This window comes from Moschus berezovskii, chromosome 2, assembly GCF_049115385.1.
Source record: "Moschus berezovskii isolate FMDL1 chromosome 2, NW_MosBer_1.0, whole genome shotgun sequence".
NCBI classification, from domain to species: domain Eukaryota; kingdom Metazoa; phylum Chordata; class Mammalia; order Artiodactyla; family Moschidae; genus Moschus; species Moschus berezovskii.
The window spans coordinates 75,151,628-75,165,542 of NC_142461.1; the positions used below are offsets into that span (position 1 = coordinate 75,151,628).

General features: G+C 39.5%; 1 protein-coding gene across 1 annotated transcript in view; it reads right to left on the reverse strand.

Annotated features, from left to right (window-relative positions):
* The window catches only part of MAP3K19 (mitogen-activated protein kinase kinase kinase 19), a 57,796-nt gene extending 46,116 nt beyond the window's left edge, over positions 1-11,680 (reverse strand). The window contains exons 1-3 of the mRNA XM_055397223.2: positions 11,445-11,680; positions 5,509-5,704; positions 1,265-1,453 (exon numbers count right to left, since the gene is read on the reverse strand). Coding sequence (XP_055253198.2) covers positions 1,265-1,453; positions 5,509-5,682 — 363 coding nt within the window. The 5' untranslated portion in view covers positions 5,683-5,704; positions 11,445-11,680. The remainder of the gene's footprint in view (positions 1-1,264; positions 1,454-5,508; positions 5,705-11,444) is intronic.
* Between the last annotated feature and the right edge of the window lie 2,235 nt (positions 11,681-13,915).

Here is a 13,915-nt window from a genome sequence, read left to right on the forward strand (position 1 = left end):
ACAGGTCAGAGTAACTCACGAATTTCCATCTGTATTTCACTTTATGCCACGTCAATATAGTTAGCATCTACCTCAGTTTCTCCAGGGACAGGCTAGAGATAATGATATTACCTCAGAGGGTGCTGTGGGAATTAATTAGTTAGTATTATTTTTTTCAGTCTCTGAAAAGACACTACCTCTTATATCAATGTTTATTATTAGTTAGAACCAACATAAAAGTTTTAAGCTGAGAATAGTTTTGCAATAGCACATTAATTGAACATTTGTTGATTAAGCTCTGGATTCAGTTACAGGTATTTTTTTAAAACTTGGAGGCTTATCTTTAGAAGTGAAAAATATGGTTATGAAAAAAAGACATTGAATTACAACAACAATTGTCAAAAATGCCATTAAAATGAAATTCAAAGTCTTCCAAAAACATTTCTAAGCCTCACTTTATGATGGATGGCACTTTTAGACTATCATTTAGCACAATAGAAGAATTTAGAGTCCTTTGGATTTTGTTGTCCAATTCCTTGAACTCTAGGTGACCAGAATATCGTTCACTTTTTCTTTATCTGTTTGTGTCTCTACCATAAGGGAATAGAAGAAACTGTTTCCTAGCAGCAATTGATTTTCTTTCAGACGGAAGGTCAGGTGATCTGACAGTACCTCGGAAGGTAAATGCCAAGAGCCTGTTCGCTGATAATGAATGTCCTTGCTTATGCATGTGGTTTCGCAAGTTACTTTGGAAAAGAGTCTCTATGGGCAGAAAATCTAAATAAGAAGATCAATACCCTAAAAAGACAGCATTTTGAAAAATGTATTCTCTTCACTTTCATCCCAGCTAAATATTATGCAAAGCATAGTCTCTCTGATTCCCTTTTCAGGATAAAGATAATAACTGCAGATGGTCCGAAGGGATCTAAACAGCAATTGTACAAATGGCAGTGATGTCAAGGGAACACCTCTGAGCAAGTTGACAGTGGTTCTCCAGGGGCATCTTTGGGAGGACATCATTTCTCAGGGGTGCTACATGACTTCTTCTCCCATCCAGCTAGAAAGAAGGTGTAAAAAGGCTGCTGCTGTGTTCTTTTATTATCTTGTTTTCCACCCCAAGTGTCCCATTTAATCCTGTTTCTTTCTCATATTTCCTGCCTGAAACTTTCTGGGACTGCATTTGAAAAGAACTTATTTTTCTTTAAAAGGAGTCATATGTAGTCTGTTCCCTTTTCAAGTCTCACCCACTCACCAAAAGACAGAAGCAAACACTGAATTAACTGACCAGCAAGCGTTGAAGTTGTTCAAGATCACCTTGCCATGAGCTTTGCAGAAGTTGCATTTGGGGAGCTTGGATTTCACTGATGGCCAAGAGTCGTCTTTGGACATCACAATTAGCCACATGGACTGCAGTTTGATTGCTGTAATTGCACAGGGTGATATCTGCTCCCTTTTCCAGAAGAAATCCAACAACCTGAAGAATCACAGCATTCTTACAATCATGTCTTCTGAGTTGCGTAGAAAACTTATTTAGCTGGACAAGATTAGCTCTGATTCAAGATATTAGAAATGATAGTAAGATAGGCATAAAAATGGTGGCTCTAGTGGTAAAGAACCTGCCTGCCAATATAGGAGGTACAAGAGACACCAGGTTCAATCCGAGGTCAGGAAGATCCCCTGGAGGAGGGCATGACAACCCACTCCAGTATTTTTGCCTGCAGAATCCCATGGACAGGGGAGCCTAGCAGGTTACAGCCCATAGGGTTGCAAAGAGTTGGACATGACTGAAGTGACTCAGAAAGCACACACAACCGCCATTTGCCTTTTTTAAAATTTGAGAGACAAAAATCTCCAAGATATGGGTAGTTTGGGGATACTGGTTTTTTTAACTAAAAGTCTGTGAATATTTTATGTTAAACCCACATAAAATGTTGAAGTCTTCCTGTTACTGTTATCTATAATTTAGAATATAGAACCCCCAAATTCAGGCTTATAGATTCTTGACTGTTTCAGGTATTTCCACAAGTATTTTCAGGGAGAGAATAAACTCTATTCAAAATGATAATGGGTTAATTTATTCAACAATTATGGATTGAGGGACTCATGTGTGTCAAGACCTGACTTTGGTTCTGAGACTCCAGCCATGAACAAGACAGGTAAACAGTCTCAGAATTTTTTCCAGTGGGTTTTAGCTACTTAGAGGGAGCTCTAGCCCTTTTAGGGGGATTTGAGACAGACAAATGTTTGTGGTAAACCACAAATGAGGAATTAACACTGGTTCGGGTTCTTCCTGGCCTGAAATGGGTTACAATGCTAATAGTCACCCACTAAAGAAAGAGAAACAGATACAAAGAAATCTAGACAATTCTTGTGATTAGTCCTGCTGCCCCATAAAACTCCTCTGGCCTTTATGTTAAAACTGGGTGAAAATTTACAAAATGCTATTGCACAATGGGTCAGCAAATTATTCAGATCAAGGTAGAATCTTTTTTTAAAAAAAAGGTCCTGCTGTGAAAGTTAAGCCTGAGTCAACCAAAGGCTACAAACCCCAGATCCAGTCAGAAAGCAATATGGCTGTGGCCTTGAAGACGAGGGATCTCTGAAGGGGAAATAGATGGTGTCAATAATAATGACCTTGCCACCTGATCTAAGGCTTTGTATGAACCAAAAACACTGGGAGTTCATTTGGCTGAGCAGCATGTTTCTGGAAACTAAAAGTATATGCTTCTTTTTTATTGGCCTAGAGCCATTCTCTCTTACCGTGTTCCTAATCCTTCCCTCCACCTATACTTCATCCTCAGTTGCCCTATGTCAAGGGGATTGAAGTTTGCAGCCACCCACATGAAAATGTTGGTGAACTCTGGGGAGTGGAGAGACTCAAACTTTCATGGCTCACTTGGATTCAGATTCCCAAGTCAGCATCCTGCCCAGTCCCTTGGGGGAACCAAGTCATCTGAATTCAGCTAATGAGGTTTGAGCAAGATTCACAGTGAAGAGGGAAATATAACATGATTGGCCCTTTGAGCCATTCAGTGTACAGTGATTTTTAAGGCTCCCTAAACATTCAGAAAACAAAGATCATGGCATCTGGTCCCATCACTTCATGGGAAATAGATGGAAAAACAGTGGAAACAGTGTCAGACTTTATTTTTTTGGGCTCCAAAATCACTGCAGATGCTGATTACAGCCATGAAATTAAAAGACGCTTGCTCCTTGGAAGGAAAGTTATGACCAACCTTGATAGTATATTAAAAAGCAGAGACATTACTTTGCCAACCAAGGTCCGTCTAGTCAAGGCTATGGTTTTTCCCGTGGTCATGTATGGATGTGAGAGTTGGACTGTGAAGAAGGCTGATCACTGAAGAATTGATGCTTTTGAACTGTGGTGTTGGAGAAGACTCTTGAGAGTCCCTTATACTGCAAGGAGATCCAACCAGTCCATTCTAAAGGAGATCAATCCTGGATGTTCATTGGAGGGACTGATGCTAAAGCTGAAACTCCAATACTTTGGCCACGTCATGCGACGAGTTGACTCACTGGAAAAGACTCTGATGCTGGGAAAGGTTGGGGGTGGGAGGAGAAGGGGACGACCGAGAATGAGATGGCTGGATGGCATCACCGACTCTGTGGACATGAGTTTGAGTGAACTCCGGGAGTTGGTGATGGACAAGGAGGCCTGGCGTGCTGTGATTCATGGGGTCGCGGAGAGTCGGACACGACTGAGCGACTGAACTGATCTCTAGATGTATGCATGCGTGCCTGCTAAGTTGCTTCAGTCACGTCCTACTCTTTGTGACCCTGTGGACTGTAGCCCACCAAGCTCCTCTGTCCATAGGGATTCTTCAGGCAAGAATACCACAGTGGGTTGCGATGCCCTCCTCCAGGGGATCTTCCCTTCCCAGGGATGGAACTCTTGTCACTTATGTCTCCTGAACTGGCAGATGGGTTCTTTACCACTAGTGCCACCTGGGAAGCACCCCTCTAAATATATAAGAGGAATTAGTATAATATCTGTGCAAGCCCAAAATTCAAAATTATGAAGTGTGGGGGCACAATTCATGATGAGCATTTAGAGGGCTTTTGAGGCACTGCAACGATTTAATTTTTTGTTTTGGATGGTAGATACAATGATGCTACTGTCATGGTTTTCCCTTTTTTTAAAAAAGCATATATGCTGAGTCCTCATATTCCAACTACTGAAACTTGCACACCCTAGAGTCCGTGCTCCAGAACAAGAAAAACCACTGCAGTGAGAAACCCCTGCACTGCAACTAGAGAAAAGCCAGCAACGAAGACCCAGCACAGCCAAAAATAAATAAATAAATATTATTATTTTTGAAAAAGCATATATGCTATAATTTATAATTTGTTTTAAAAGTGTTAATAGAAAGGAGTCAAGATAGAAACAGAGCTAAAAATAAAGTCAAGAAAGAGGATAATTGAGCAAAGATGGCCAAGCAGAGCTAACAGTCCACTTGCATTTAGCCCCCCAAGAACTTGTAGAACCACTGAGGTATGCAGTTGGGTGAAATTTGTCTTGAATTTTCATTCATTTCTTCTCTTCCCCTGAAGCCTCCTCCTGGCTGCCCTTCCCCAATTCCATGTGCCCATATTGCTATCACTTTTACCTGCATTCTTTTTTTTTTCTAGGCCTCGCTGTATGGCATGCAGGATCTTAGTTCCCCAACCAGGGACTGAATCTATGCCCCTCGCATTGAGAATGCAGAGGTCTAAACCACTGGACTGCCAGGGAAATCCTTGCATTCTTTAAAAGAATCTTTTAAGTTCCCATACACAATTTTGTAAATGATCAATAAGACACAAATGGATTATTTATTCATTAATTTATCCATTACTTAGATGTGTCAGGCCCGCTAAGCTGGATGTATAACAACAACAAAGAGGTCAATTTCCTGCCCCTTTAAGTCTCATTATTTATTTACTCCTCTTCCCCCGCTTTCAGGGTTTTGTGCACCAGTTGGACCAGGGGACAAATTTTCAAGTACTGATGGGACTGGGTGTGGGTTGTGGGGAAGGAGGGAAAAATTCAGACTTGATTATGTGGTCCCACTAGACCATAAGCTGCTCTTCAAGGGTGACGTCTGTATTTGATTCGCCCACCATGGTATGAATCTTGAAGTTTGGTGTATTGCCTTGGGTATTTTGGGAGTATCTGTTGACTGAGTGAAGAAATGAATAAAGATGGTGATGTCTGGATTATTTAGGGTCTCTCAGTATTCCCTCCAGTTGCTACTCCCCACCCCTGCTTTGTGCTCTCAAATATTCCTTTTTGGAGATAGGTGATTATGCTATTCCTGCTGCTGCTGCTGCTAAGTCGCTTCAGTTGTGTCCAGCTCTGTGCGACTCCATAGACGGAAGCCCACTAGGCTCTTCCGTCCCTGGGATTTTTCCAGGCAAGAGTACTGGAGTGAGTTGCCATTGCCTTCTCTGATGCTATTCCTAACCATTTCATTCTTGGAATCCTTTGCTTAGAAGACTATCCAAAGGCCCCTGGACACCACATATTACCTCTGTTAGATTTTCTTCTGCTGCAGTAATGAGAGGTGTATTCCCAGTCTTTGGATGCTGAAAGTCAAGGTTTCCAAGGATGGAATGGACTTTAGCAATATGGTCACAGATGAGTTCCACATCACCTCTTGAAACTACTTCCAGAAATTCATGAATCAGTTTATTTTTATTCATCTTGCTAGTTCCATGCAATTGCCTGCAAGAGGAAAGAAACTAATTAAATGAGATCCAACAAAGTAGTGGGTGGTTTAAATGTAACATATTCTGTCTTTAGTGTCACCTGTTCCTTTTTCTATGTGTGAAATATTATAAAAGATTTAAAAACAATTGAAAAAGAGGAAAACTGTCAGTCTTGGTTCTTTGCATATATTAAAAAAAATTTTGCATACATATTTTAAATTAGGAACAATAATAATTTCACTGTCACTTTGCAGATCTGCTGTGGTACAGAAGAAGAAGGATGGGTCAACACCAGAATGGAAAGAGTACAGGCTTTGGAGTCTGACAGAACCTGGGGTCAAATCCCACCTCCACATTGTGAGTTTGGGCATGTCGTTCAACTTTTCTGAACTTCCTTTTCTCATCTTCCAATATGGAAATGATAATCCCCCTTCAAATGGTTGATGAGGATCTGAAACACTATATACAAAGCATGGGCACATTCTATTGGTGAAAAGTATTATAGAATTTTATTTTCTTCAGTGTTGTTTATTAAAACTCCTGTAATTATTTTCTTTATTAGAGCCCCTGTCTTCCCAATAATACTGTCAACTCTTCAATAGCAGGGAAATTACATGTCTTAGGTTTTTGTGTCCTCCATGATTCTAGCACAGTGTGAGTCATAAAAGAACATGGTTAATACCATTCTAGATTTTCCAGGAAAGTCCTAATTTTAAATATCCCATCTTGGTTTTCCAAATCATTGAAATATCTCTTAAACTGCAATTTTTAAAGTCACCAACGACCTCCCGGTAGAGCCTCTTACTGTTGGAAATAGCACAAAATCTTTTTTTCAGATTCTATTTTCCAGCTTCAAATTCTGACACCATTGTCACTGTCTGTAAGCACAGGCTATTTCATTGAGTGGGCAATTTACTTACAATGCACTGATATTTGGTACAAAGAAAAAGAAGAACAGGCATTTCATAACACAACTTTATAGTGAAAAGTTAAGAAAAATAAATAAGGAAATGTTTAGAATTGGTCTTCAATGTCCTAAATATTTAACTGCCTTCAGCATTCATGGGCCAGACTACTTAAGCCTTCTTTCTTTCTCAAAGAGTTCGTGTACTTCACCCCAGAAATAGTTCAATTTGAGAAATTTATCCATTCATTTAAGAGGATACTATATGTCCTTCAAGAACTTTTACTGACCTGCACAATAAAACATAGCATAAAATAGTTAAGATAAAAAATTTAAAAGTGTCAAACAACAAATAATGGAGAAATGGAATGGCTATGTGGGCTGGAATATGATGTGGAAAGAAAGGTGTTAATAATACCGGGAAAACCAGAATAAAGGAGAAAGAGTAGTTTTGACCTGGAAAAGAGTATGAACGAAAGTCTGTACCTAGGAACAATGAGGAGAAAGTGGTCTAGTGGGGATTTACTCTTTTACTTCTCAACAGGTTGGGAAGCCCATGGAATATTTGGGATAATGCCTTTTAGGAACATGATCCTTTAAAAAATATTGGAGTATAACTGCTTTACAATGTTGTGTTTGTCTCTGCTATACAACAAAGTGAATCAGCTAAGTGTGTATATACATATATCCTTTACCTCTTAAGCCTCCCTCCCAGCCCCCATCCCACCCTCTAGGTCATTACAAAGCACTAAGCTGAGCTCCCTGTGAGCAGCTTCCTACTGCTGCTGCTGTGCTCAGTCATGCCTGACTCTTTGCCACCCTATGGACTATAACCCATCAGGCTCCTCTGTGCATGGAATTTTCCAGGCAAGAATAGTGGAATGGGTTGCCACTTCCTCCTTCTGGGGATCTTCAGGACCCAGGGTTCGAACCCAGGTCTCCTGCATCTCCTGCATTAGCAAGGAGATTCTTTACTACTATGCTACCCAAACAACTTCCTGTTAGCTAGCAATTTTACACACAGTAGTGGTGTAGGAACATGGTAACTTTAGTAAGATTCCTATGACAAAGAATGGAAAGGAAGAAACAAAATTTTGAAAGTAAAACTTAATAGGAATGTGACTTATTGGCCCTAGAAAATGAAACATGAGTCCAAGAGGATATTATTGGGCAATCAGGGAAGACCTGATGTTGGGAGAGGCAGGCATTTGCTTTTAAAGAATGGTAAGAGACGAGGCCAGCAACAGAGACAGCAGAGCACATAAGAAGAGTGTCTTGTCTTCGATTTCAAAAAAAAATGTGACCTTAGCTTAGTGCAGTTTCCTAAACTAGCTTGAATATAAGAATTATGTTGTCCACTTGTTATAAATAGGTTCCTAGGTTCCTTTTGACTGGGTAGATCTGGAATGAAGCGGGGGACTCTCTTCATTTTTTTTAATTAAAAAAATTTAATATTTTATTTTATTTTTTTTAATAGTTTATTTGAAAATAGACTTTATATTTTAGAGTAGTTCAAGCTCACAACAAAATTAAGGGAAACCACAGTGAGTTTCCCATACGCCTTCTTGACCCTCCACCACTTACCACACACACACACCTCCCCACCATGAACATTCAGCACCAGAGTAGCACCTTTGTTACACTTGATGAACCTGCACTGATGTATCATTATTATCCAGAGTCCAGAATTTACATTAGTGTTCAGTCTTGGGTGTGGTACATTCTAGGAGTTTGGACAAATATACAATGACATGTATCTAACATTATAGTATACAGTAGTTTCACTATTTTTTGTCTCACCTATTCAAGATCCCCTCCTTCCTAATCCCTGGCAACCACTTATCTTTTTACTGTCTCTAGTACATACCTTTTATGCTCAAGCTTTCAGGTGATTCCTAATATTAGGCAACTTTTGGAAACACTGACCTAGTAATTTGAATCCAATCCACAATTTTCTTTGGAATTCACTTTACTTTCTAGTTGACATTTATCATTACCACTTATTCCTTTGGATTTAAAGTTCTTAGGATAAATACTAGCTTTTCCTCCAAGTTTCTAATAAATAATAAACGGAAATAGAGAAGCAGTTTCTCAAGTTTTCCTCTACTTTTTCTCAAAGTGATGTTACATACTAATGATAATATAATATCAGCAATAATCTCCAGCATTTATTGAATGCTTACCACATGCTATAGTAGTAGTAGTGTTAGTCGCTCAATTGTGTCCAACTCTTTGGGACCCCAAGAACTACAGCCCACCAGGCTCCTCTGTCCGTGGGATTATCCAGGCAAAAATACTGGCGTGGATTGCCAGTCCCTTCTCCAGAGGATCTTACCAACCCAGGGATCGAACTCAGGTCTCCTGCACTGCAGGCAGGTTCTTTACCATATAAGCTACAGGGAAGATTCACATGCCATATTCTCTTCTAAATGCTTTGCATATATTTTATTTTTACATTTCAAACACCACCATCAGAACAGTAGTACTGTTACCTGTATTTTACAGATGAGGAAAACTAGACATAGGCATTGATAAAATGGGATCTCATGCTGGAGAGATGAGAGCAGGAGTGCCCAAAACATTTAACACAACTAGTATAAAAAGGAATATTTGTAAAATAGGCCTAATTTCATTTCCTTGTTGGACCTTCAGGGGATGTGGGTTAATCATATTCCTAATTAGCAGTGTTGGGCCATGTCTGACTTCTCTCGTTTCACGTTTTTCCACCTTCATCTCTGCTCCGTTCTGCCCCTCCTCTCTGCCTCACAGGAGCCCAGTCTAATGTGCCCAAGTGGTATCCTCGGATATGTATGTATCTTTGTAAGGCGAATGGTGCTGTTATGTGTGTGGGCATATTTTAAATTTCACAAAGGATAATGTACTAAAGATCTTGTTACTTGTTTTTTGACATGTTCTTAAGCTTTAGCCTTATACTTATGTGTACCTCTGGTTGTTTGTTTCTAACGGCTGAATAGTAACGATCATATTCAGTGTCTCTTCCCTTGGTAATGGACATCTAAGTTGCCTCCAACTTCCCACTCCACAGGCAACACTGTGATAAATAGCCCTGTTCAGTACTCTTGCCTGGAAAATCCCATGGATGGAGGAGCCTGGTGGGCTGCAGTCCATAGGGTCACTAAGAGTCGGACACGACTGGGTGACTTCACTTTCACTTTTCACTTTCATGCATTGGAGAAGGAAATGGCAACCCACTCCACTGTTCTTGCCTGGAGAATCCTAGGGACTGAGGAGCCTGGTGGGCTGCTGTCTATGGGATCGCACAGAGTCAGTCACGACTGAAGCGACTTAGAAGCAGCAGCAGCAGCAGGCCTTATTTTGCACTGTGCCTGTGTTCCTCTGAGGTGAATGGTTTGAGTATATTTAATTTCATTAATACTACTGGGTTATTCTCCACAGTCGCTATACCAATTTACACTTCCACCAGCAGTGCCTGTCAGTTTCCTTTCAGCTCTTCTAAATAAAGCAGGTATTTGGTTGATTGCTGTCACTTAAGCATCATTATCCTAATCATTAACATTGAATAAGCAGGGTACTTGGAACTGAAAAAAAAAGCTGATGAGCAAATGATACTCTCAAAATCAGGCCACAGAAAAATCTGAAATCCATATATATGTCTGTCCCAGCAAACTGCTTTGCAAGTTGCACTTATTACTGAAACAATATTTGCAGTATCATTTCAGTTAAAAGAAATGCGTTCAGAAACAAAAGTTAATTAAAACCTGTCCTTCAATAAAGCTGAAAATTGGATATTCAAATAACAACTAGATAAGAAATACATATTTATATCACCAGCTAACTCATAAAGTGGAAATAAAACCTCAAAGGTATTTTTTCCCCAGGTTATCACATCTAGCAGTGAAATGACAATGTATGTTATGGGATTGTAGTTAAGATCTTTAATATACTCTTTAAGGGAGAGTATTTCAAAAGTAGTATCTATCTCATAAATAAAAAATAAAATTAAGATTTAAGCCAACTGCAATCTGAGAGTTATCAAGTCAAATCACTATAAAACTGGGCAGTGTGGTCTTAATTTGATCATCTACCATCTTACTCTCAGTTGTGACCAAAGGAAGATGATGATTGAATCAACATACAGCAGTGCTCTTTCAATTATCGTGGACAGACCCACTTTGCTTTTTATCAGTGAGTTCCATTTCCTCTTCTGATCTTCACTCTGTACATTCACAGCTTAAATTTTTTCATAAAAAAAGCTTTTCTCAATTTTTCTTTGAGGATTGTCAGGACTGACGATATTTTTAAGCAATAACATTTCATTCCACAGGGATTTCTGGCTTAGCATCTGTTGAAGCCCAGTTTTTTTATTTTTAATTATATGCATGGTTAATCTACTTGTAAAACAAAATCTTTTTATTATAATATACATTTGACTTGGAATCTTGTGTAATTAAGACTTAAAATAATGGGAATCCCCTTTCATGTTGAGAAAATATGACAGAGGACACATATAATATCGAGTAGTTCAAGAAGGTTTATACCAAATAAAATTAACAGTTATATAGGTGATTAAACTAAAATAAAAGGTTGTTCCTGGGTATAATTCAATGAACACAAGTATTTTTGTATACTTTTTTGTTCATATGCAGTTAGCCTATGGTCTACAGTCATCTTTATATAGTATTAGAAGGGACTATCTCAATACTTGAAAAGTCAAAAACAGCTTATTCCAAGAACTCGGAGAATATAATTATTTGAGATTAGGACATCGTTTACTCTATCAGTTTACCTAATGTTCCTCCACTGGAACATCCCTGGGGAGAAAAAAAAAGTTGCAACATAAAATGTGATGAAAAGTGGAGATTCAGCTCACCTGTTCTATGTTTTGCTGAGGAAGTTGGTACACAGTTGAGACACCAAGACAAACAGCAGTCAACATCATCCTAATTCATCAAGGCACTGATTCCTGGAACAGCTGTCAACCCACACTTCAACAAGGTATCCATTTAGAAGCAGCATATAGATTTTTTTCTTTGATTATTTTCCAATGTTTCACAGCTCCAAGTACTTGTAAAATAAAAAGATAATTACAGCTGGTTCTGTGTGTACAAACTCCGGTTAGCTGCAGAGACTGCTTAGTTTACGGGCTGTCACCTGGGCAACCATCCACTGTGCATTTAGCTTGGAGACTTGAAAGTGGGACAGTCTTATTCAAGAAGGGAAATACGTGTACATTCTTTAGAGTTGCTGTTTAAATGCTTGAAAGAGTTAGACTCCTATGCATTTGCATGTTTGGCACGAATGTCGTTGTTACCTTACCCACTGAGATTTTTTCCAGGAAAGCTGTACCTTTATAATCACCGTAATGTGCCAAACAGGTCTCTTTCCAAATCTGAATATAGGTTACGGGAAGGATCCCATAGATTAGCCCCAAACTGGTTGTATCCTTAGAATCATGCTCGAGAAAACACCAGTAAATGGAAATTCTTATATGAGAACATATTTCTTGTCTGGATTTGTGCTATTACCAAGCAAAAGTTTCAATAAATAGACTGCATTTTTGTCTGAGTCATAAGTGGTAATAAACCCATGTGAAAGAGACTTTAAAATTATGGTCTACAAAAGCATACTCATGAGGAAGGAGACTCAGGTCAATCCAAAACGTAAGGTCATCTGGCAACTGTGTGCTGCCAAATTCTTTCTACCACTTACTATAGCATGCGGGGGTTTCTCTTCTAATCATGTACTTCACACTATATATACTCAACTGAATAGAGTTCAGATATTTTATCATAGCAACAACTAACATTTATTAAATGTTTACTAGGTTCATCCTTCACACGAGATGCAGCCCTTTTATTTTGCTGCACTGCATGGCATGTGGAATTTCCCCAAAGCAGGGATCGAAACCATACCCCTAGAGTGGAAGCACAGAATCTTAACTACTGGACCACCAGCAAAGTCCCTGTCCTTTACATTAAAGATGTCATTTAACCTTCACAACGACTCTATGTAATAGATACTATAATCACCATCATTCCCATGTTACAGATGAGGACACTGAGGCTAAGACATTTTAAGCCAATAAAAGGTAAGAGCTGGGGATTAAATCTGAATAGCCTGACTACAGTGTTGAAATATTCACCACTTTTACTAAGCTAACATGCAATACACACACACACACACACACGCTCACATACTCACATACTCGCTCACACACACACTTCAGGGTAAAACCACCGGGAGACTGCCAGGTTTATGCATACTGTTTCATCACCCAATTCAGCCTGACCCAGTTTGACACGAATCCAAGTACACATAGTTTGTTACTCTGTTTTTACTTCCTCTATCCTCCTTTGTTTCTACTCACAGGAAGAATAGTAGTCTATTAAGCTTTTATGTCAAGAAAAATTTCAAGTACTGTAGTTTCTGATGTTTACCATTCCTGTAGGTTACCCTTGGTTCAAACTTGTCTGCAATCCATGAACCTTTCACTTGATTCCCCAAAGAGTAATCCTCCTCTTCAATCTCATTTTCAGAAATAGTCATTCAGATCACATTTTGTTTTGTTTAATAGAAACTCAGTTTTTCAGAAACAGTAATGGGATGCGCATGCAAAAGCAGGCCCATGTTAGGTGATAAGGCCACCATGGAGCTGTGTAAAAGGCTCTAAGGAAACAGGAGACAGGAGTGTCTAATTTGGGGGGGATATGTTAGTTTGCTAAGGCTTCCATAACAAAATGCCACACTCTGGGTGTCTTAACAGTAATTTAATTTGTCAGTTTTGGAGGCTGGAGGTTCAAGATCAAGGTGTCAGTGGGTTTCTTATCTCCTGAGGCCTCTCTCCTTGGTTAGCAGATGGGTCATTCTCACTGTGTTCTCACATGGTCTTTTCTCCCTGGTGTCTCTGCCTGTGTCTTACTTAATCTCTTTTCATAAGTGTGCTTGGATTAGGGCCATTTTTGTTGTTGTTCAGTTACTCAGTCATGTCCAACTCTTTGCAACCCCATGGGCTGCAGCATGCCAGGCTCCCTGTCCTTCACTATCTCCCGGAGCTTGTTCAAACTCATGTCCATTGAGTCAGTGATGTCATCCAACCATCTCTTCCTTTGTCATCCCCCTTTCCTCCTGCCTTCAATCTTTCCTAGCATCAGGATCTTTTCCAATGAGTCAGCTCATTGCATCAGATGGCCAAAGTATTGGAGCTTCAACTTCAGAATCAGTCCTTCCAATGAATATTCAGGACTGATTTCCTTTAGGATTGACTGGCTTGATCTCTTTGCAGTCCAAGGGACTCCCAGAGAGTCTTCTCCAACACCACAGTTCAAAGGCAGCAATTCTTCG